Source organism: Prunus avium, chromosome 4, assembly GCF_965620075.1.
Source record: "Prunus avium chromosome 4, drPruAviu1.hap1.1, whole genome shotgun sequence".
In the NCBI taxonomy this organism is placed as follows: domain Eukaryota; kingdom Viridiplantae; phylum Streptophyta; class Magnoliopsida; order Rosales; family Rosaceae; genus Prunus; species Prunus avium.
The window spans coordinates 20,228,133-20,251,909 of record NC_142287.1 but is presented as its reverse complement, the minus strand read 5'-3'; the positions used below and the strand labels follow the sequence as shown (position 1 = coordinate 20,251,909).

Below are 23,777 nucleotides of genomic sequence, written 5' to 3'. Positions count from 1 at the left end.
GGAAATGGAAGTGATGTTGTGTACTATGAATAAAATTGACATGATGTTGGAAGTTTTACTTCACGTGTTTGGTAAAAAGAAAAATGACTTTCATTTACATTTATATATCAACCCCATGATCATTTGGAAGCACACCAAAGATCTAGGCCAATCCAACTAATCCCCCTCATTTTAAATGTGTAAACCAGTAACAAAACTAAAAAATTATGCAATATGATTTGGCTTGTTTTTTTTTTTTGGTCGAAAGTGGATTTCATTAAAAACCCACAAAAGGGCATAACAATACTCCCAAAAGTGAGACCCAACCAACTGAGCTCACTAACAAAGCGAAAATACCAGAGGCCCAAATAAAATGCAAAAGAACCAACAAGAAATTAAAAACCCAGAAGGCATTAAGCCCACACAAGCCCAAACCAAGGCCAAGAAGGCTAACAAACCCTAACCAAAATTCAACAGAGCCGCCGCCGCCACCGCCTAAGACGACTTCACCGGGACAAGTTGAGGGGAAGAGCTGCCACACCCAATGGGCACAAAACGATAAAATCGCACCACCCACAGATCCACCCAAATACCTTAAAATCCCACATATTACAAAGACACAGTCAAGAAAAAAGAAGCCAGCCACAAGAAGATCATCACCTCCCAAATCAAACATGACAAAGCACCAGAACAAACACAAGAACAGACAAATCTTAAAACTTAATATTGTGTTTGGACTAACCATCCCAAAAAAATCAATCATGCAGTGGGAGGAGTTTGTCGGAGGTTTAAGTCGTCAGTGGCCGGAGGTTTACATCTCTGGTTATAGGAGTTGGGTGATTGCTGGAAAGAAAATGCCACTGAGAGAAGAGGGTGTGGACTTACCTGAGTTAAAAAACTAACAAACAAGTCTTGAGTTAAAAGAGTTGAAAGAAAAAAAGAAAAAAAATTAAAAAAAAGGAAAATGTATTGTTTTGTAAAGAGGCCACGTCATCTGTTGAAGAGGAATAGCTCCTGATATATCAAGAATCAAGCATTTTGAGATGACAAGTCAACTTAGTGAGGTATTAAATTAGGTATGCAAGGGTCTCAAGAAAGTAAATGGTTGAATATTTTGTTGTATTCCAAACGTCAAATGGTACAATACATATATAGAGGCATAGCCTTCTATGAATCCTACTGATAAGGCTTTGAAGCCGTAATCCAATATTAGTGGGATTTGACCTACACTAATTTGGACAAGTAAAGATATTACAAATATTTACAAAGATATTTCTTAATACTCCCCCTCAAGTTGGAGAGTAAATATCATGAAGTCCCAACTTGTTGTGCAATGTCACACACTGATCCTTCCCCAAGGCCTTTGTAAAAACATCGAATTGGAATCGTGTAGGTACATATGAAGGACTAATTATTTGAGCTTGTAGTTTTTCTCGAATTATGTGACAATCAATTACAATGTGCTTTGTACGCTCATGGAAAACAGGATTAGTTGCAATATAAGCACACTCTGAAAGAACTTATGAACAACAAGTTATGGTGAAACTCCTTTTTTTTGCCGTTTCTTCTTCCTCCTTTCGCATTTATGGTTAGCCAACTTCAACAAGAAGTTACTTTTGGTCATATGGGACTTTCAAGTTCCACTTACCTTAAATCCCATCTCTAAATACCTCATCCAAACACACTCTAAAAGAACTTTTGAACAAATCACGTGTTGCTAGCAAAATAAAAGGTCTCTTCGCATCCCATTGTGTTCTTGCACTTGTGATGTAAATATTGAGATGACAAGTCAGTAAGGTATTCGGACAAAAAAGGAAAAATTCAGAAAGGTCCAATTGACCCCACTCAATAATAAGGGAGACAATAGGAGAAGTTAGGGGGGAGGACGGCCGTGGGACAATCCTGATCCATAGGGATGGGCTCTGCCTCTGCGGGTCTAGTTTCTCCAAACCTACTACATTAATTTTTTTAGCTGATGCTTGCTTTGCTTCTATTTTGATGACAAGTCAGCGGGCCATGTATTGCAAGGAAGCAAGGGAGTTTTATAAATAGTCTCTACAATGCCAAACTGAGATCATCAGACTTATATATACATATACATATATAATATAGTGATGGGGCTTTTGGGCATGTTTGTTAGGAAGCTATGTGCAGAGTTTTTGGGGAGGAAATGGAACATACCAGACCCTTACAATGCGGTTGTGTTTTTGGCTTTGCATTGCCTTTGTGTATTTGCGCCCTTCCATTTCAATTGGCCTGCATTTTGGGTGGCCATCACTTTGTACGTTGCGACGGGTTTAGGAATCACACTATGTTACCATAGAAGTCTTGCACACAGAAGTTTAAGGCTTCCAAAATGGCTCGAGTACTTCTTCGCCTATTGTGGCGTTTTGTCATTTCAGGTGTTGTATGCATATATAATTAGTAACGTCTTTTGTGTTTAAAATCATAGAAAACTCCGTAACTTTAAGATCTATTTTCAAATTCGTAAATGAATTACTCATAATTTATAAACTTCAATCCTCATCTCCATACATTAGAGTAGTTAAAATATCACATGGTCAAACAACAAAACTTAGGCCAATGCAGTGGTTGTGGCCTTGCCCCTTCCCCCTTGCTTGTCACCCAGGATCGAAATCCCAGGGTGTTTCTTTCCTCCCAATGTTTAAAAAAAAAAAAAAAAACAGAACTTAATGATGGGACATGTATAAAAGAAATATTTATTTCATGTTATGTATACATAATCTCGGTCATATCTATAACTTCCACTGTATTATTCTATATGCCTACTATCTATGATAACGCACTTAATCAAAAGATTAAAATGACAAAAATGTATATGCCAAGGATTTGTTGGTGTTTTGGACTTTCAGAGTAGCCCGATTGAATGGGTGAGTACCCACCGTTACCATCATCAGTTTACTGACACAAAGAAGGACCCTCACAGCCCCATCCAGAGTTCATGGTTTAGTCACATGGGTTGGTTGCTTGATGGCCGTCGTGGTCAGTTTGAAGAAGAGGTAAAAAGTACACACAATCCCTTCTCTCTCTCTCTCTCTCTCTCTCTCTCTCTCTCTCTCTCTCTCTCTCTCTCTCTCTCTCTCTCTCTCTCTCTCTCTCTCATATGTTGGTGTGTATATACATATACAGAGAGCTTCAATTGACGGATACTTTTGTAGGGCGAACTATGCATTGTATTTCAATGATCTGAACCGTCTAATTTTTAGATATTCTCTAAAAAATGATCTCTGCAAAAAATACTTAAATCTGAAACTATTTGAACAGTCAATTAGATAGTTGTTATTATAGTCTTTTCTTGAAGCACTGTATTCGTCTATTTTGTTGATCCCAATTAGATGCCTTTATGATTTTCAATTTGCATGATTTTTTACAAGGATAATCTATGAATGAAAACTTGAAAAATAGACTGTTTGAATAGTTGAAAAAAAATAGTAGGGGACCATAATGAATGTCCCCAATAAAAGGAGACTATATATATACTTATTTTATTTATGTTTAAAATGTGAAATTTACAGCTTGGCGGACTGAAGAACGTTGAAGATTTAAGGAAACAACCCTTCTATAGGTTTCTTCTTCGTACTAACCTTCTACATGCAATTGCTCTTGGAGGTGTACTATATGCTGTGGGTGGATTTCCCTTCTTGGTTTGGGGATTGGTGAGATCGCTTACTCGTTAGTTTACCTTACTTATGCTCCCAAATGATCAGTCTCTATTAATAATTGCTTGACTTGACCATTTTGTATTCATAGTGTTATATGGCGAATATGATTTCCCACGTCGGAAATTTGACCAAATAAAACACAATATATAATGATTGGTTTCACTACTAAAACCCCACACATGCCAAATATGCAGATGGTTAAGTTAGAGACAGTATCAATATCTGTAATAGTGGGCTGCAGATTCGTTCCTCTAGAATCTTAATATGGTATGAGAGCAGGTAGGTTTACTGAGCCAGATTGAACCCAAATCAAACAAAAACCCCGAATTTGACCCCCGAAATTGAAACCCGAATTGAAGAAGAAAAAAAGTGACTAATGTGGAATTAGTTGCATGTGTGGCCCACTAAAAAGTGATCCCACGTGAGGGGTGTTAAGCTATATCAACTGATCAAACATATACTGTAATCTAGAGATTGAATCAAGAACAGAGAGAGAGAGAGAGAGAGAGAGAGAGAGAGAGAGAGAGACTAAAGAACAATCTTATATATTCTCTTAATTGATGAGTAATTACAAGAGATAGTCTTATATAAGGCTACAGTAACGAGCTAACTAACTGCTATATTAAGATTATGACAAGTGTCACAATCTAAAGCTCTATACTCTAACATCCCCCCTCAAGATCATGCTTCGAGGAACTAAGCATGAGATTGCAGCAATGAGTTCGAAAAAGAGGACCACTCAACCCCTTTGTAAGAATATCTGCAAACTGCTCTTGAGAAGACACAAACTGAACCGAAAGTTGATTCTTTGAGACTCTTTCACGAACAAAATGCACATCTATTTCTATGTGCTTGGTCTTTTGATGTTGAACAGGATTAAAGGACAAGGCAATTGCTGACAGATTGTCACAAAAGAGAACAGGCACACTAGGGAGAGGAATATGCAGAAAAGCTAATAACTGTTTAATCCAATCCAATTCCGCTGAGGTAAATGATAAAGCCCGATATTCAGCTTCAGTTGACGATTTAGAAACAGTTTGTTGCTTCTTAGAAGACCACGAAATGGGATTGTTACCCAAAAATACCACCAAACCAGTAGTAGATCTTCTGTCATTAGGATCCCCTGCCCAATCAGCATCACTAAAGGCCTTTAACTGCAAATCTCCCCTAGTATATGATATACCAAATTGCATTGTGCCCTTTAGGTATCGTAATATACGTTTAACGGCAGTAAAATGAGACACCATTGGATTCTGCATAAACTGACAGACTTGGTGCACAGAAAAGGCAATATCTGGCCGTGTGAAAGTTAAGTATTGTAGAGCCCCGACAATACTTCTATACAACTTAGGATTTGAATAAGGTTCCCCATCCTCTTTGAGTAACCTGTTGTAAGGGAGACATGGTGTATCACAGGGTTTAGCTTCAAACATTTCAGATTTAACCAACAGATCCGCAACATATTTGGTTTGAGAGAGAAACAAACCAGTTGCAGTTTTAGTGATTTGAATCCCTAAGAAAAAATGAAGTAACCCCAAATCCTTGATATCAAACTCAGTAGTAAGAGCACTAATAACTTGTGTAATAGCACCAGAAGCACTGCCAGTTATAATGATGTCATCCACATATAGGAGCAGCACCACAATCTCATGACCAACATGCTTAACAAATAAAGAGGAGTCAGAATATGTGTTGTCAAAGCCCAAAGAAGGAAGAAACTGAGTAAACCGTTCATTCCAGGCCCTAGGAGCCTGTTTTAGGCCATAGAGGGATTTAAACAGTTTACACACGAGCTGAGGATGATTTGGATCTTCAAAGCCAGGAGGTTGTGACATGTATACCTCCTCTTGTAGGATGCCATGCAAAAAAGCATTTTTGACATCTAATTGTCTAAGAGGCCAATTGAAATGTGCAGCAAGAGCAAGAACTAACCTGACTGTGGTAGGTTTCACCACAGGGCTAAAAGTCTCCCCATAATCCAATCCAGGTTCTTGACTGAAACCCTTAGCAACCAAGCGTGCTTTGTGTCTGGCAATAGAACCATCTGAGTGCCTTTTAATCTTGAAAATCCATTTACATCCAACCAGGTTCTTGTTTGCTGGTAATGGAACTAGACTCCAAGTGCCTTGAGCATGTAAGGCATTAACTTCTTCTTGCATGGCCTTTAACCACACAGGGACTTTGATGGCAGACTTGTAACTAGCTGGTTCAACCAAGGACATATCAATTCCCCCAGAGTCCTGAACACTTGCTAAGAGAGCTTTCTGTTTAATAATCCCACTTTTGCTTCTAGTTTGCATGGGATGCAAATTGAGTGGAGGAATGGACAACACAACCTGTAAAGTATCAGGAAGAAAACCATGTGTGTCTGATCCAGAACTAGAACTGATGTCAGGTGCCACAGGGATCCGAGGAGAGGCTTGAATTGGAGCAGAAATGGACTGAGAACTTGGAGAAACTGCAGGTAAATCTGAGGCAGATATATGTGATGGTGCAGGTGTAGGATTACTAGAAGGTGGAGGAGTAGAATTTGGGAAAGATGTGACAACTATATTTTCTGTAGTAACTATAGGCACAGGACAAGTGGAACTTGGACACGATTGTGTTGATGTAAATGTGGGTGAAGGTGTAGTTAACAAGTCTGTGGAAGGAAAATGTTGTTCATCAAAGATAACATGCCTAGAGACAAAAACTCTCTTAGTCGGCACATGATAGCACATATATCCTTTATATTTTGTGGCATACCCAATAAACACACACTTGGTAGTTTTGGCCTGCAATTTGGTGCTATTATATGGTTTGAGGAGAGGAAAACATGCACATCCAAAAATTCTAAGGTGAGTAAGGATTGGATATGTCCCAAATAACATCTCAAAGGGAGATTTGTTAAGAAGAACAGCAGTAGGCATATGATTGATTAGATATGTGGCTGTTTGACAAGCATAGGACCAAAACTGAGATGGCAATTTGGCTGTTTGTAATAAGGTGACAGTGGTTTCAATGATATGCCTATGTTTCCTCTCAGCTACACCATTTTGTTCAGGAGTATATGGACAAGAGAGGTGATGTGAAATGCCCTTTTCAAGGAGAAATTTTTTCAATTTGTTGCTGGTATACTCTCCCCCCCATCAGTTTGAAGAATTTTAATTGTAGCAGAAAATTGAGTAACAACAAAGGAATAAAAGGCAACAAATGTAGAGAACAAATCAGATTTGTTTATTAATGGAAAGATCCAGCAATATCTGGTACATTCATCTACAAAGATGGTGTAGTATCTATACCCATCAACTGATAGGCAAGGTGCAGGACCCCACAAATCAGTATGAATAGTTGCAAAGGGAGTTACAGACTTATTGACATGCTGTGGAAAAGGTAGTTTGCTAAATTTCCCTTCTAGACAAGTATGACACATCACAGGGAAGGAGGTTTTGGGGACAGGGACATTAGCTTTATTCAACATCAGAGAAACAACATTATTGGTAGGATGACCTAACCTATGATGCCACAGATTAGACTGAACAAGTTGTCCAAGAAATGCCTTAGCTTGATAAGTCTTCTGTGAGATTGAAGGGGACAAGGAGTGGATAGGATACAGTCCATTACTGCACAAGCCTCTGTAAAGGATCCTCCCTGTGGCTTTGTCCTGAATCCAAAAACAAAAGGCATCAAATATAAGCCAGCAATTATTGTCAAGGCAAAGTCGATGTACCGACAACAAGTTATGGGTTAATTGAGGAACATAGAGCACATAGTTCAATTTGATTGGAGAAACTGATGTAGGAATAGTAGAATGCCCAACATGAGACACTTTCAAACCTTCACCATTTGCAGTGTGAATTGTTTCATTTGTTGGATATGGTGATGCCAGGGACAGATTAGTCAAATCAGTTGTCATATGATTGGTGGCACCGGAATCAGTGAGCCACACCTGAGAGGGACCTGGAGAACTGGATGACTGAGAAGCAGAATTGAGCACTGTGTGCATGGCCTGCATAGGGGGTTGCTGGGCTTGATATGAAGGTGTGAATGTGGAATGCGGAGGAGGAGCTTGATATGAAGTGTACTGCAAATGCTGTGGTTGCATAGCATAGGATGACTGTGGAGAATATGAAGCAGTGGTATGCATCCCAATGTAGTTTGGACCCTTATCATTATAGAAGCAATACCAGGTGGTATGATTACTTCTACCACAGATGTGGCATTTGGGTTTCTCAAGAGAAGAAGCTCCACAGAATGGGGCAGTGTGGCCCGTAGAATTGCATAATTGACATATTTGAATCATGGGTGCAGAAGGACTCCCAAACTGTTGACCAGGTGATGGACCAAGAACTCCAGAATTAGAGTTGGGAAGCACATGTGCCATAGAGGAAAACACTGGTCTGGAAGTATAAAATCGAGATCCCTGAGGGAATCTGCCTCTGCCCTTGTTCTTGTTCCCATTATAAGGTTTAAAACCTCCAGTGGCCACCTGAGAGTGACCATGAGTCGGGGAGAAACCCTGGGACTGCAAAGGAGCTCCTTTTACGTAAGTGGAACCTATGTTAGCAACCATAGCTGTCAAAAGAGGATTATTAACTGAATTTTCAACAATGAGTTCCTCTGCAAGTAACTGTGATCGAAAATCTTTCAGTGAAATCACACTTTCTCGCCCTCTGATAACACATCTGAAGGTGTTATACTCAGCAGGTAGTCCATTCAAAGCAAGAATGACAATGTCTTCATCCGCAAAATATACCCCAGCAGCAGAAAGATAGTCCCTAGCTTCCTTAATGCGATGAAGATATTGAGATATCGAATCTGAACCCTTTTTAATTGTTTGCAAATTAGATTTCATCTGAAAAATGCTAGTCCTAGATACAATGGAAAATTGTTCCTTTAACCGAATCCACAGATCCTTGGAGCTAGTGCTACCAATTGCACATGACATAGCAATAGGTGATAACGTTGCAGTAATCAATTGCATAATAGCTCTGTCATGCATTTTCCAGACTATATATTCATCAGTCGGAGAAGAAGAAGTGATACCAGATTCATTGGAGGTCGAACCGTGTTGAGATGGACAAGGGATCGAACCATCAACATACCCCATGATTCCATTGCTTTCAAGCAAAAGTTGCATCTGAAAGTTCCAATTGAGGTAGTTCGAATCATCCAGTTTGACATTAACCGACGTAGAAATGGAGGAAATAAGGGCCGTAATCGGAGATTGAAGCAACTGGAGTTGCGAAGCAGTCACCATCGTGATTTCAGTGAGACAATACAACAAACACTTGCTGTGTAAGATTCAGAAAATACCGAACAAGAAATGAAGAACAACACAAAAAACCTAGAAATTTCAGAAATCAGAAATTGGAGAAGACGAAGTATCGAATCGGAGAAAGACAACGATCCGAATTAGAGATTGCAGAAGCAACAGAGGATCGAAAAACTTAAAACCTAGAAATTTTAGAAATCAGAAATTGGAGAGGACGAAGTATCGAATCGGAGAAAGACAACGATCCGAATCAGAGATTGCGGAAGCAACAGAGGATCGAAAAACTTAAAGCGTAAGCAACAATGGCTCTGATACCATGTTAAGCTATATCAACTGATCAAACATATACTGTAATCTAGAGATTGAATCAAGAACAGAGAGAGAGAGAGAGAGAGAGAGAGAGAGAGAGACTAAAGAACAATCTTATATATTCTCTTAATTGATGAGTAATTACAAGAGATAGTCTTATATAAGGCTACAGTAACGAGCTAACTAACTGCTATATTAAGATTATGACAAGTGTCACAATCTAAAGCTCTATACTCTAACAAGGGGGAGTGTTGAAAAATATAACATTATTCATGAATTTAAAAATTTCCTTGTTCATCTAAACAAGTCCTAAATCTAAAATTCATGTTTAACTTCCCCATCCAAACATGTCCTAAATTTAAATTTCTTATAATTTCAGGGGGTGAGGACAACATTTTTTCACCATGGCACTTTCCTAGTAAATTCAGTTGGCCACATGTGGGGAAACAAAGCATGGAACACTGGTGATATGTCGACGAACAATTGGTATATCACATCTATTCCCCACTTGGCTATATTTCATCATTACTAAATGTAAAATTGGGATACTAACATGTTTTATGTACATGATATATTTTTAACAATTTAGGTGGCTGGCACTTATTGTGTTTGGAGAAGGCTGGCATAATAACCACCATGCTTTTGAATACTCAGCTCGACATGGGCTGGAATGTTGGCAAATTGATTTTACTTGGTACACAATAAGATTTCTTCAAGCTATTGGACTGGCAACAGATGTCAAGGTCCCGACTGAAATTCAAAAGCAACGAAAAGCTTCAAATGGTAGAATCATGGCTACTCAAAATTAGGCTTTGATTAAGATTTATTCTGCTATGTATGTCATGGATAACTAGCTTCAAATCCTGTATGTAATTCTTTGGCTTCTAAAATAATCACTTATAGTCGTGGAAGAGCGTACGCCAATGGCGTCAATGACTAATATCATACAATTAATTCCATTTCAACTAGCATGTAGCATTTTCATTATGTATCCACCTATTTTATTCAATTTTGAAGGATGCCTTAATTATGTTTTTACCTTGGTGGTTGTGTTCCTCTTTGATTTTTTGTACGAGTTCAGATGTTCTGTCTCCTTTTTCTCAGTCCCGCTCTGTACCTAACTCAAAATTTTGACACCTGTTCTATTATTTAAAACTCAATCAAACAAAACTTAACAGTGTTAACGTTTAAACTAACTCTGTTAAACGGATCTTCTTCTTCGTACCACTGCTTTGCTGTGTCCCTTCATCCACTCCCATTGCCATTTCATAGTTTCCTGACCTGTTTCTGATATGCAAAATCCACTTTGCTAACTAAATCCCACATACCCAATTTCACTCTCACTCTCACTGAGCCAATTCTCAACAAAATCCCAGATAAAAATCTCATAACCCATTTTCCAAATCCACCAAAAACCTCACTTGTGTCTCTTGGATGCCAAAATCTATAGAAAACCAAGATGAACCCAATACACAGAGCTTCAAGATCTGTACAAGACTATCCTGTTGTTTTATTTATGTAATATGGTATTTTATGGCATTCTCTTTTCTTTTAAAAAGACATTAGTTGTTGTATTTATCAGTATTATTGATAGGTATAAAAACAGGAAAGCAAAAACTTACAGCACAAGTCCGTTTGTCTTGGCGAATAGAGGAGAGATGAAAAAGTTATAGAAATGATTTGTTTACTTTTGCGTGAAGCAATGGCTGAAGGTGAGCAGAAGAAACTTTTGGAAATAGGAGAATAGTGGTGATGATGTTAGATGTTAGAGCATCTCCAACCGATGTGTCAAAAGTGCCACATAGACATTTAACAGCTAGAAATAACATCTCACATCACTCCAACCGATGTGTCAAAGCTGATGTGGAATGAATGCTGGAGGTTGAGATGTTATTTTTGACATCCCAAAAGCAAGATGTCAAATGAATATTTTATTACTTTTTCTTTTCTTTTCTTTTTAATTAAAAATAAATCAACACTAAAATGTAATAAAATATTGATTTAATTTGACATATCGGATGGAGTGTAAAGCTGTGTAAAATGTCAAATTGCCACATCAGCCATCAAATTTAAATTTGATGTTTGGTATTTGACATCTCCCTTGGAAATGCTAGATGTTACACCTGAAGACGTGGAAATAGGAGATAGTATATATGAATTGTTTACCTTCATTCCACATCAGCTTTGACACATCGGTTGGAGTGATGTGAGATGTTATTTCTAGCTGTTAAACGTCTATGTGACACTTTTGACACATCGGTTGGAGATGCTCTAAGGCATCGGCAGCCTTGTTTTGTTCACGGTATACATGCGAAAGGGAGCATGACCAATCATCAGTGGCGGATCTAGGATTGTTACCCTAAGGGGTCTTAATGTAAAAGTTCCAATATTTTTTTAAGATGAAAATAACACCAAAAGATAATTTTCTATTACTTTCCTCTTATCGTTCCATGATTCTACACATGAATTAATCAATCCAAACAGTCAACCATTTTTTTTTCTAGGATTGTAGATTACATATCCCATCTCAGGAGGTTTGTTTGTGAGTCAAACAAAGTATGCTAAGGATCATTTGCATAAAGCTGAGATGCACTCCTGTAGAGCATGTTCAACTCCTTGTAAACCACACAATCAAATTCTGCAAAGCAGTGGTGAGCCGTTATCTGATCCCACCATGTATAGGAGTGTTGTTGGGGCTTTACAGTATTTGACATTCACAAGACCTGACTTGGCCTATGCTGTAAACACAGTTTGTCAGTATATGAATAGTACTACTAATGATCATTGGTTTCTAGTTAAAAGAATCTTAAGATATGTTCAAGGTACTTTGAACTTTGGGATTAGGTTTACTAGTACCAGCCCTACAACAACAAGTGATCCTTGGCAGCTGTCAGCCTATAGTGATGCCGACTGGGCTGGAGATACCAACACCAGAAGATCTACCACAGGTTTTGTAGTGTTCTTAGGAAATAATCCCATCTCTAGGGAGTCCAAAAAGCAGGGCTCAGTCTCCAGAAGCTCAACAGAGGCAAAGTATAGCACTTTGGCAAACACTGCTGCAGATATTGCCTGGATCAGACAAGTCCTGCAAGATTTGAAATTCTTTCTACCTAATCCTCCTGTGATGTATTGTGACAGCCTATCTGCTCTAGCACTTAGTTCTAATCCTGTTTATCATTCCAGGATCAAACACCTCGACATTGACTATCATTTTGTGAGAGAGAAGGTTCATAAGAAAGACTTACTGGTACAGTATGTTCCTACAGAAGAGCAAATAGCAGATGTGTTCACAAAGGGACTACATAGTCCTATATTTTCACAACATTGTAATCATCTTCGATTAGGGAATGTAACAGGGTAGGGAAAATGTGAACTATGGATATTAAACAGTTAGTGAGTTAGGTGTGCAAAGCACGTGAGTGGTTAGTAGTGAGGAAGTTAGACAGCTAGATTGGTTAGACGGTTAAGCCTTGCTTAATAGGTATAAAGTGTAACAGTGCTGTAGCAAAACAGATTAAGCAATATAGAAATCAAGATTGCAAGTTCTCTCTGTTTATCTTTCTCTCTTCTTCTTCTTCAGATCTCTTTCTCATACTTCTCTGAGAATGTTGGTTAACATTCCAAACATCAAATAGTACATTACATATATACAAGCATAGCCTTTTATCAATCCTACTATTAATGCTTAGAAGCCGTGATCCGATATTAGTGGGATTTGACCTACATTAATTTGGGCAAGTAAAGATATTATAAATATTTACAAAGACATTTCATAATAATGGGTGGGGTTTGTCAAATCATATATATATTATTTAATATGGGGCTTTTGGGCATGATTTCTTGCGGAGAGTTTTCGGGGAGGAAATGGAACATACAAAACATATTCACTGCGGTTGTGTTTTTGGCTTTGCATTTGCGCCATTTCATTTCAATTGGCCCTTCATTTGCGCCCTTTCATTTCAACTGGCCTGCATCCCAACTTTAAATTCTATCTAAAAATTGTCATTTCTCAAATTTCAAGAGAAATAGAGTTATTAAAAATAAAAATAAAAACTTTACAAATAAATGTTAAATTCCGTATTTTAAATCCGTCACCCAAAAAAGAAACTTTACAAATTTTAAAACATTAATTTCCGTCATTTTAAATTCCTTTGTACTTTTAAATTTCCTCGTCCAAAATATAAATTCCTATGTTTGGATGAGGTATTTTGAAGTGATGTAACTTCAAAGTGCAGGGAGTTTGAAATGAGGGGATTTTAAAATGAGGGGATTCAAAATGATGGGATTAGTAAAATCACTTGTTTGGCTAATTATTTAGTTGGTAGAATTTGGTTGGATAATTTCTTATAAATATGAAATTTACGAAATATTCCAGAAAATAAAATAAATGTAATTCAAAAAATTCAACATCCAAACACCACTCACCTCTCTCTCTCTCTCTCTCTCTCTCTCTCAAAACACCCCTCACCTATTAATTAATTATTAATTAACTTGAATGTAATTAAATATTCTAAGATTATTGTCTACTGTATATAACTAGCATTTCTACACGCGCTTCCGCACCTGCAACATGCTTTTAAAAAAAAAAAATTTATTTTAGAATTAAAAAAGATAATGGGTAGTTGTGTTCCATAAAAATAGGATCCATTATCTGATTTTTCTTTTAATTTTATTTTTTTAATATGAAAAAGTGTGAATTTACTATATTATCCTCATTTAATTAATAATTTCAATTCTTAATGTTTGCATCAACCAAGGGCATTTTATATATATATATATTTGGTTCAAAATGTATAATTCCTACTTATTAGTTCGAAGAACATCCCTTCAATCTCATGGGACAACTAACTTCTTTTTATGAGTTTCCAGCAAAAACAAAACTTCTTTTTATGAACTAATAAGGTTTTGGCATGTAGAATTGATGTCAACTTGGCAACAGGTGGGCCTCACAGATAAATCCTACAATGGTTTCTGATAATTTGGTCCAATTTGTCTAATTGGGTAGTGAAGACCAGGCTTGGCAATTTATCGAACTGGGCAATGCACTGAAGAGGAGACACCAAGCAGGATTTGTGAAATAACACCTATTGATGTGTTACATAGTCATGGGACTTTGGACTTCCAAAGTTCCTCTTCAAAGTTCCTTGTCATTTCTCAAATTCTTTTTTAGATTTTGCCAAACAAGTGTGGTGCGAAAACACTTCTAGAATTTGTCGTCGATGGACTATGCGACGGCACACACACAAACCTCTTGAAAATAAAACACACACACTGAAGAGAGAAAGCAAACACACTCAAGAATACAAAGATTTATAGAGGTTTGGCCTCGTGCCTATGTCCTCTTGGTCCTGAAAATTCACTAGTATGTAAGAACAAGGGTCCGCGCTGGATTCACGATGTCCGCTCGAGCGCCTGCACTTCTGCTCAAGCGCCTAAGCCTAGGCGAAAAATCATCTGTCTGCGCCTCGAGGTCCAGAACCCAAAGCACTGGTGTGAAACTCATTTTTCTGTCATCTCTTCTTCCTCCGTTCACATTTATGGTGAGCCAACTTCAACAAGAAGTTACTTTTGGTCATATGGGACTTTCAAATCCCATCTCTAAATACCTCATCCAAACACACTCTAAAAGAACTTTTGAACAAATCACATGTTGAACAAATCACGTGTTGTCGTAGAAGAAATCTAATACAATCAACAGATGCATTCAATCTGATTCTGTAGTCAATTCGAGATTGATGTGAGTGCTTATGGAAAACATTTTCAATATGTTGTTTTTCATTCATTAAGGCTTGACATTTTTTCAGAGCTTGGTTATGGGAACTGTTGGGACCTCCAACATGAACTTGAAATCTTTCCTTTTTCTTCCAATTTGAAAAACCTGTACCAACAAATGAGTCACCTCCAGCTTTCTCTCCCAAATTTGTTTTAAAAAGATAACAACATAAGCAAAATGCAGCATCTTCTTTGATGCTATATTCCAACCAATAAGGGAATTCATCAAACCATGCCGGGTTGAATCGTCTTGACTCTTTTCCAAATTTCATTTGAGGGAAATCATGATTTCTAGGCTGACAAGGGCCTTTTTGTAAGTAAGCTCTTCTAATTTCATCTCGAATGTTTGGATTGTAATCTAAAATCCGAGTTCGTAAACCAGGATCAAAATGAAGATCTGACATATTGATTTCTATGCGACTTTGCTTTGAACTATCATCACTTCTCCCAATAGGTCCTGACAACTCCAACTCGGATTTTTTTTTAAAATATTTTTCCATAACTGTCATAAATAGTTTATATTATTTTTCATCAAGAGATATATATATATAATAAAATCAATCATCTATACAAATTGAATGCATATAAATAAGAATATAATGAAATTAGTTTGTAAAAAACAACTAAGTACTAACCTGTAAAATCAATTGAAGTAGCGAGTTTGATTTGTTGGGCTGCAGACTTTTGTCAAATAATGAGTTTGGTGGCTGAGTTCTCCACAAAATTATAGAATGAGTGAACTTTGTGGGATCTCTATTCTTCATTTTTAACATAGGGTTTAGGGTTTTTCTTTTTTAATATAAGCTTTGGGCTTAAAGTGTATGTATTGAATGGGCTATGTGGGGGCTTTACTTGAGAAGGACCTAAAAATAATTAAAAATAATGAATTTAAATGGAATTATATGGCTGAAGTTTTTGGGTAAGTGTGGGCAGCTGCCCGTAGTTGGCATTAATTGGGTCCGCCCCTGTTCGCATCCCATTGTGTTCTTGCTCTTGTGATGTAAATATTGAGATGACAAGTCAGTAAGGTATTCGAACAGAAAAGGAAAAATTCAGTTAGGTCCAATTGACCCCACTCAATAATAAAGGAGACAATAGGGGAAGTTAGGGGGGAGGACGGCCGTGGGACAATCCTGATCCATAGGGATGGGCTCTGCCTCTGCTGGTCTAGTTTCTCCAAACCTAGTACAGTTATTTTTTTAGCTGATGCTTGCTTTACTTCTATTTTGATGACAAGTCAGCGGGCCATGTATTGCAAGGAAGCAAGGGAGTATCATAAGTGGTCTCTACAATGCCCTGTTTTTCGCCAAACTGAGATCATCAGACTTATATATACATATACATATATAATATAGTGATGGGGCTTTTGGGCAGGTTTGTTAGGAAGCTATGTGGAGAGTTTTTGGGGAGGAAATGGAACATACCAGACGTTTTCACTGCGGTTTTGTATTTGGCTTTGCATTGCCTCTCTGTATTTGCTCCCTTCCATTTCAATTGGCCTGCATTTTGGGTGGCCATCACTTTGTACGTTGCGACGGGTTTAGGAATCACACTGGGTTACCATAGAAGTCTTGCACACAAAAGTTTAAGGCTTCCAAAATGGCTCGAGTACTTCTTCGCCTATTGTGGCGTTTTGTCACTTCAGGTGTGTGTATGCATATAGAATTGGTAACGCATTTTGTGTTTAGAAGCATAGAAAACTCCATAACTTTAAGATCTATTTTCAAATGCATAAATGAATTATTCATAATTTATAAACTTCGATCCTCATCTCCATACATTAGAGTAGTTAAAATATCATATTGTCAAAAAACAAAACTTAGGCCAATGCAGTGGTTGTGGCCCTGCCCTTTCCTCCCGGTTGTCACCCAGGATCAAAATCCCAGGGTGTTTCTTTCCTCCAAAAACAGAACTTAGTAACGGGACATGTATAAAAAAAATATATTTATTTCATGTTATCTATACATAATCTCGGTCGTATGTATAACTTCCAGTGTATTATTCTATATGCCTGCTATCTATGATAACGCACTTAATCAATAGATTAAAATGAAAAAAATGTATATACCAAGGATTTGTTGGTGTTTTGGACTTTCAGAGTAGCCCGATTGAATGGGTGAGTACCCACCGGTACCATCATCAGTTTACAGACACAAAGAAGGACCCTCACAGCCCTATCCGGAGTTTATGGTTTAGTCACATGGGTTGGACGCTAGATGGCCGTCGTTTTCAGTTTGAAAAAGAGGTAAAAAGTACACACAATCCTTCCTCTCTCTCTCTCTCTCTCTCTCTCTCTCTCTCTCTCTCTCTCTCTTTAGTTGAGGGATACTTTTGTAGGGTGAACTATGCATTGTATTTCAATGATCTGAATCGTCTAATTTTTAGATATTCCCTCAAAAATGATTTCTACAAAAAATCACTTGAATTTGAAACTATTTGAGATGGTTGTTATTATATCCTTTTCCTGAAGCACTGCATTCGTCTATTTTGTTGATCCCAACTAGATACCTTTATGATTTTCAATTTGCATGATTTTTGCCATGGATAATTTATGAATGAAAACTTGAAAAATAGATTGTTTGAAAAGTTGAAAAAAAATTAATAGGAACCATAATAGGTGTCCTCAATACAAAAAGACTATATATATGTTGTTTTCGGTGCCAAAAAGCATTAGGTAAATTAGAACATACTTCATTTTTTAACTTTTCTTCAAACTTAATTATTTGAGATTGAAGTGACTTGTCGGCTAACTGTTGTTCTATCCTTTTAAACTTAATTTCTTCTTTCAGAAAGTTAGCTTGGTTTGTTTTACTCTGAATTAACTTAACTGACTTAGAAACTGCTGACTTTTGGAGTAACTTAAGACTGTGTAACTCTGGTTTGGTTAAGAACTCGAATTTAACCCTTTCTCCTAATTGGCTTGAGGTGACTCCATCATATTCTACCTGGAAAGGATAAAGCAATGAAATAAAGGGTAAACCTAAAATTACTTCATCTGTGATATCCTGAATTAGGACAAAGGACATCTTAAAGCATATTTTATTCTGGCATACATGGGCTTTGGGTAACTCATATTTTAACTTCAAAGCTTTACCGGACGCTATTCCTAAGACTTCTTTTGACTTCTTGTAATAATGGGTTGGAATTAGACCTTCCTGAATACAATTTAGATCGGCTCCTGAATCAAAAAGGGCAACTGTGTTTAACTCAATTACTTTGTTACTATCGGTATCGGAGGACTTAGGTTCTGATTCAAAACTAGACTTTCCAAAAGGATTAATCTTGTTTAATTTCGTAGTTCTCAGTTTGTAACTTTTGACTTATTTGTTTTAATTCTAAAATTTCTTTCTTAACTGTTTTGACTTCTAACTGGAGGTCCTGATGTAAGACCCGTATCTTGGGGAAACAAGAACGGTGAGTAATCCCAGATCGCTCGGGGAGGGAAAGGTGAAGTGCTTTAAATGTGTGGGCACTTCTCTTCCTAGCACGAGGCCTTTTGGGAGCTCACTGGCTTCGAAGTTATAGGAACTCCGAAGTTAAGCGAGTTGGGGGCCAGAGCAATCCCAGGATGAGTGACCCACTGGGAAGTTGCTCGTGAGTTCCCAGAAACAAAACCGTGAGGGCAGAGAGGGGGCCCCAAAGCAGACAATATCGTGCTAGGAGAGTCGGGTCGTGACACCTGAAGGGTGACTTTGAAGATGAGCTATACCTAGATCTATTTAGGAAGATGAGCTATACCTCCTTTGTGCAATCTTCTTCTCCAACTTAGCAAAGCTTGAAACTTAGTTCTTCATGGCAATGGCAGCTCCTTCTCCAGCTCGATCATCCCATGGCATTAGATTGCAAGCTCCAACTTAGAACGAAGCCAAAATTTGGATTCAAGGGAGAAAGACCAATTTCTTCAAGAAACCATACTCTTGAAGAAATCAGTCACGAATCCGATCTAGATCTATATGAGAGAATGATTTAGATAGCTAGATGAAGATTCATATTTCAAAAGCAGTTTTTTCAAAACGAAATCAATTAGAAAAAACTCATAGATGAAATATATGGTTTACTCTTGAGGAAGAAGAAGAGAAAGATGGCAAGCCAATCTTTCCAAAACTTCCACACAAAAGAGACGGCTTCCAAATTAGGAATTCACTTGCTTTTACAGACAAAAGAATCCCTTAGGTCAGACTGACACATGGCAGCAGAGAGAGAAGATAGAATAGGACAAAACAGATGGTTAGCCAGCTGGAAATCCTACAGAGCAAGGATGACTAGTCATAATTTATGAAAACAGTTTTAATGCATGATATGCAATGCATGATTTTACCTTTGTCAAATTGCTTGAACCTCCATAGGATAGATGAGAGTTAAGAACACTTAGAGATGCTAATCTTAATCTAACCTTGAGCTTGATAAATGCATATAAAAGTCCTATTACAAAATTGTCAAGGGAAGCCAAAAGAATTAATCAAAATTCATACATTAACAGACTTCTTTCTTTTTACTAAACCTTTCTAGCGTAGTATTAAGACTTATCTTAGGGACTTGGCTAGGACTGGGTTCATCTTGGCTTTTGATTAATTACTATTGTTTCAACTGGGGGGTGAGCACTGATAACTTTAGTGGCATCGGCTTTTTCCCATTTTTCCTGGGTTAAAGTAACTAACTTTTGACTCTTAAATTGATTCTTTTTACTTTGTCAGTAACCTTTTGAATAACCTTTTGACCATTTACTTTTCCTAGGGGTAAACTTCTTTTTACTATAAAACTCATCATTATTTCTGAAAGAATTTTTCCTACGGGAATAATGGCGACTTTTACTAAAGCGTCTATCATGACCTCTTTTAAATTGTCTAGACGACGGAACCGGTGCTAGACCATACTGTTCACAGAAATTACCTAACTCATACTTGGCATTTTTACTATCGGCTTGAACTGATTTACTAATTTTTAAATCTACACACATTTTCATACCGACCTGGTTAATTGTACTAATTATATTACCATAGGTTAACTCATCATAATTAATTTGACCTGACTTGTTGCTTAAGACCGTTCTAATCTTATGTGCAAATAAATTAGGGAGACCGTTTATGAACTTTTCTTTCCAAAATGGTTGGTTACTATCATCTCTTAACATGACTCTAGAAATAAAAACATCTTTATACCATCTAAAATCACTTAACTTAGGGCATTTGAGATTACTCAACTGATCATGAATCCTAGCTGTTGTACTACTGGGCGTACCAATAAAATGCTCAATTATTGTATATAAAAGGACATTGACTCCGTCTTCTATACTTGTTCCTATTCTTTCATCTAAAATAGGGTAACCTTCTTCGTTTGTCTTAAAGGCATGGATTATTCTTAGCTTTGCATCTTCCGTGAGATGTTTATCCCACCAGAAACGAAGTGTTCCTGTGAAACCTGTTTCTAAAAGGGAAACTATTTCTGACTGTCTTAACTGGTGATTAGTGGCGTAACTATTGGCTACCATAGACATATGCTGTAACTTGTTAAGTATCTCTTGTTCGGACAAGCCATCGATATTCCACTTGTATAACTTATCAGAAGACACTGAGAATTGACTCTGGGTTCTTTCTTCAAACTGGACATCTGGGGGTGTAGGCTTAGGATACCAATTTTTGGTAAGACTCGTGGGGTTAACTTTACCTGTTAAACGACTAACTTTAAGACTTTGGGAGTCCTGGTTAACTAAAGGCATAGATTGATTTACTTAAGACTTTACAACACTTATCTTTACATCCTAATTGAACTTATGGTGAACTAGACTGGGAACTGTCCGAACTATAGTTAACTGAATTGGCTGAGGACATAGGATCTGACTCTGTGTTGGTATTCCTTCAGTTAAAAGAATTAACTGAAGGAATACCAAGGCATGGGAGTGACTTGACATGAACTTTGATTTGTTTAACTATTTCTGTGTGACTCGGAGTCCACGCAGGAGGATTGCTCTGGAGACGATCAAACAGGGGCTTACATAACTTTCTTAGATTTTGGTAGAAATCAGAAACATAATTCAAAGATCCTAAAAATCTCTGAAGTTGACTCTTTTCTAGAATTTGATCTGGAAACTTTTCTGCAAACTGGATAACTCAATTGATTGGGCTTATTTGGGATTGACTGATGTTGAAACCTAGAAACCTAACATTGACTTGGAATAACTTGATTTTCTTGGATGGGATAACTAGACCATTAATTTTAACTATCTATAAGAACTTGTGTAAATGCTTCCAGTGCTGCTCAATTGACTCTGAAAAGATAAGAACATCATCTATATAAACTATGGAAAATTGACTATATGTATATATATACTTATTTTATTTACTTTTTAAATGAGAAATTTACAGCTTGGCGGACTGAAGAACATTGAAGATTTAAGGAAACAACCCTTCTATAGGTTTCTCCATCGTACTTACCTTCTACATTCAATTGCTCTTGGAGGTGTACTATATGTTGTGGGTGGATTTCCCTTCTTGGTTTGGGGAGTGGTGAGATCGCTTACTCGTTAGTTTACCTTACTTATTCTTCCAAATGATCACTCTCTATTAATAACTACTTGACTTGACCATTTTGTATTTGTAGTGTTATATATTGGAGAATATGATTTCCCACATCAGAAATTTGATTAAATAAAATACAATATATAATGACTGATTCCCAACACATGACAAATATGCAGATGGTTAAGTGGGAGACAGTATCAATATTTGTAGTAGTGAGCCGCAGATTCGTCCCTCTAGAATCTTAATATGGTATCAGAGCGGGCTGATTTACTGAGCCCAATACCCAAATCAAACAAAAACCCCAAATTTGACCCTGAAATTGAAACCCAAATTGAAGAAACAAAAAAAAAAAAAAAAAAAAAACAGTGACTAATGTGGAATTAGTTGCATGTGTGGTCCACTAAAAAGTGATCCCAGGTGAGGGGTAGTGTTGAAAAATATGACATTATTCATGGATTTAAAAATGTCCTTTTTCATCTAAACAAGTCAGAAATCTAAAAATCATGTTTAACTTCTCCATCCAAACATGCCCTAAATTTAAATTCCTTAAAATTTCAGGGAGTGAGGACAACATTTTTTCATCACGCCACTTTCCTAGTAAATTCAGTTGGCCACATGTGGGGAAACAAAGCATGGAACACCGGTGATATGTCGACGAACAATTGGTATATCGCATCTATTCCTCAGTTTGCTATATTTCATCACTACTAAATGTAAAATTGGGATACTAACATGTTTTATGTACATGATATATTGTTAATAATTTAGGTGGCTGGCAATTATTATGTTTGGAGAAGGCTGGCATAATAACCACCATGCTTTTGAATACTCAGCTCGACATGGGCTGGAATGGTGGCAAATTGATTTTACTTGGTACACAATAAGATTTCTTGAAGCTATTGGACTGGCAACAGATGTCAAGGTCCCGACTGAAATTCAAAAGCAACGAAAAGCTACAAATGGTAGAATGATGGCTACTCAAAATTAGGCTTTGATTAAGATTTATTCTGCTATGTATGTCATGGATAACTAGCTTCAAATCCTATATGTATTTCTCTGGCTTCTAATGGAAGAGTGTATGCCAATGGCGTCAATTACTAAATCATACAATTGATTCCATTTCAACTAACATGTAGCATTTTCATTATGTATCCGCCTATTTTATTCAATTTTGAAGGATGCCTTAATTATGTTTTTACCTTGGTGGTCGTGTTCCTCTTTGATTATTTGTACAAGTTCAGATGTTCTGTCTCCTTTTTCTTGACACTACTACAAAAAACGAAATAGACGACGGGGATTCACCGTCGTTGTAATGCTTTGAGAACCGTCATTAAATCGACCACCATCTTTTTGGGTGTCAAACTACGATGGCTTTTCACCGTCATTGTTTATCTGTAAAGACGACGGTTTTCTTTAAAAACCGTCGTTGTTTAGAGGTAAAGATCGTTAATTATAGGAGGAAAGACGACAGTTTTTAATAAAACCGTCGTGGATTGTAGGTTAAGATGACGGTTTTTTATGAAAACCGTCGTGGATTGTAGGTTAAGACAACAATTGTTTTATAAAAACCGTCGTTAATTATCTATAAAGCCAACGGTTGGTTTATAAAAATCGTCGTTAATTATCTGTAAAGCCCATGATTTATTATGAAAACCGTCGTCTAATAAGTTCCCAATCTGCTACATTTTAGTTCTTTTTTATTTCATATGATGCTATCACTACTACATTTTAGCCCTTGCGCGACGGTTTTTTGCGCGACGGAGGATAAATCGTCCCACATAGATATTTTGCGCGACGGGTAACATAAATCGTAGCGCAAAATTGTACGACAAAATTAATCGTCGCGCAAATTACTGTTTGCGCGACGAAAACAAAGAGCGTCGCATAAAGTAGCTGGGAAAACGCGCGGAAAAATTTATTTGGCGGTGAACTTTGCGCGACAGTATTTCTCGTCGCGCTAAGGTATTTTGCGCGACAAGTAAAAACTTTCGTCGCGAAAAAAAAAGGCGCGAAGAACGGACTACTGTCGATAGCATTTCGCGCCAAAAAATTGCGCGACAAACATTTCGTCGCACGTTGTTTGTGCGACGAATTATTGTGCGACGGATAGAACTACATCGTCGCGCAAAAAATCGATGTCGACAGTACCTTGCGCGACTGGGAAATAACCTTTGCGCGACGGTGACGTGGTTTGCGCGACATATGTTGAACTAATTATTCGTCGCGCAAAACGGAAGAATCTTGCGCGACGACAGAGGTATC

The 23,777-nt window shown here is 37.4% G+C and overlaps 2 protein-coding genes across 2 annotated transcripts; both read left to right on the top strand.

The window, feature by feature from the left end:
• Positions 1–2,093: 2,093 nt before the first annotated feature.
• Positions 2,094–10,034, top strand: LOC110754435 (palmitoyl-monogalactosyldiacylglycerol delta-7 desaturase, chloroplastic-like). Its single transcript, XM_088252187.1, has 5 exons — positions 2,094–2,381; positions 2,853–2,999; positions 3,516–3,656; positions 9,605–9,711; positions 9,815–10,034. The coding sequence occupies exons 1-5, from the start codon at positions 2,094–2,096 to the stop codon at positions 10,032–10,034; spliced, it is 903 nt and encodes a 300-aa protein (XP_088108313.1).
• A 5,837-nt stretch (positions 10,035–15,871) lies between these two features.
• LOC110774597 (palmitoyl-monogalactosyldiacylglycerol delta-7 desaturase, chloroplastic-like) lies at positions 15,872–22,637 on the top strand. The gene is made up of 5 exons (XM_088251407.1): positions 15,872–16,642; positions 17,096–17,242; positions 21,360–21,500; positions 22,074–22,180; positions 22,284–22,637. Exons 1-5 carry the CDS (start codon positions 16,355–16,357, stop codon positions 22,501–22,503), a joined length of 903 nt encoding a protein of 300 aa, XP_088107533.1. The 5' UTR covers positions 15,872–16,354; the 3' UTR covers positions 22,504–22,637.
• Positions 22,638–23,777: the final 1,140 nt, after the last annotated feature.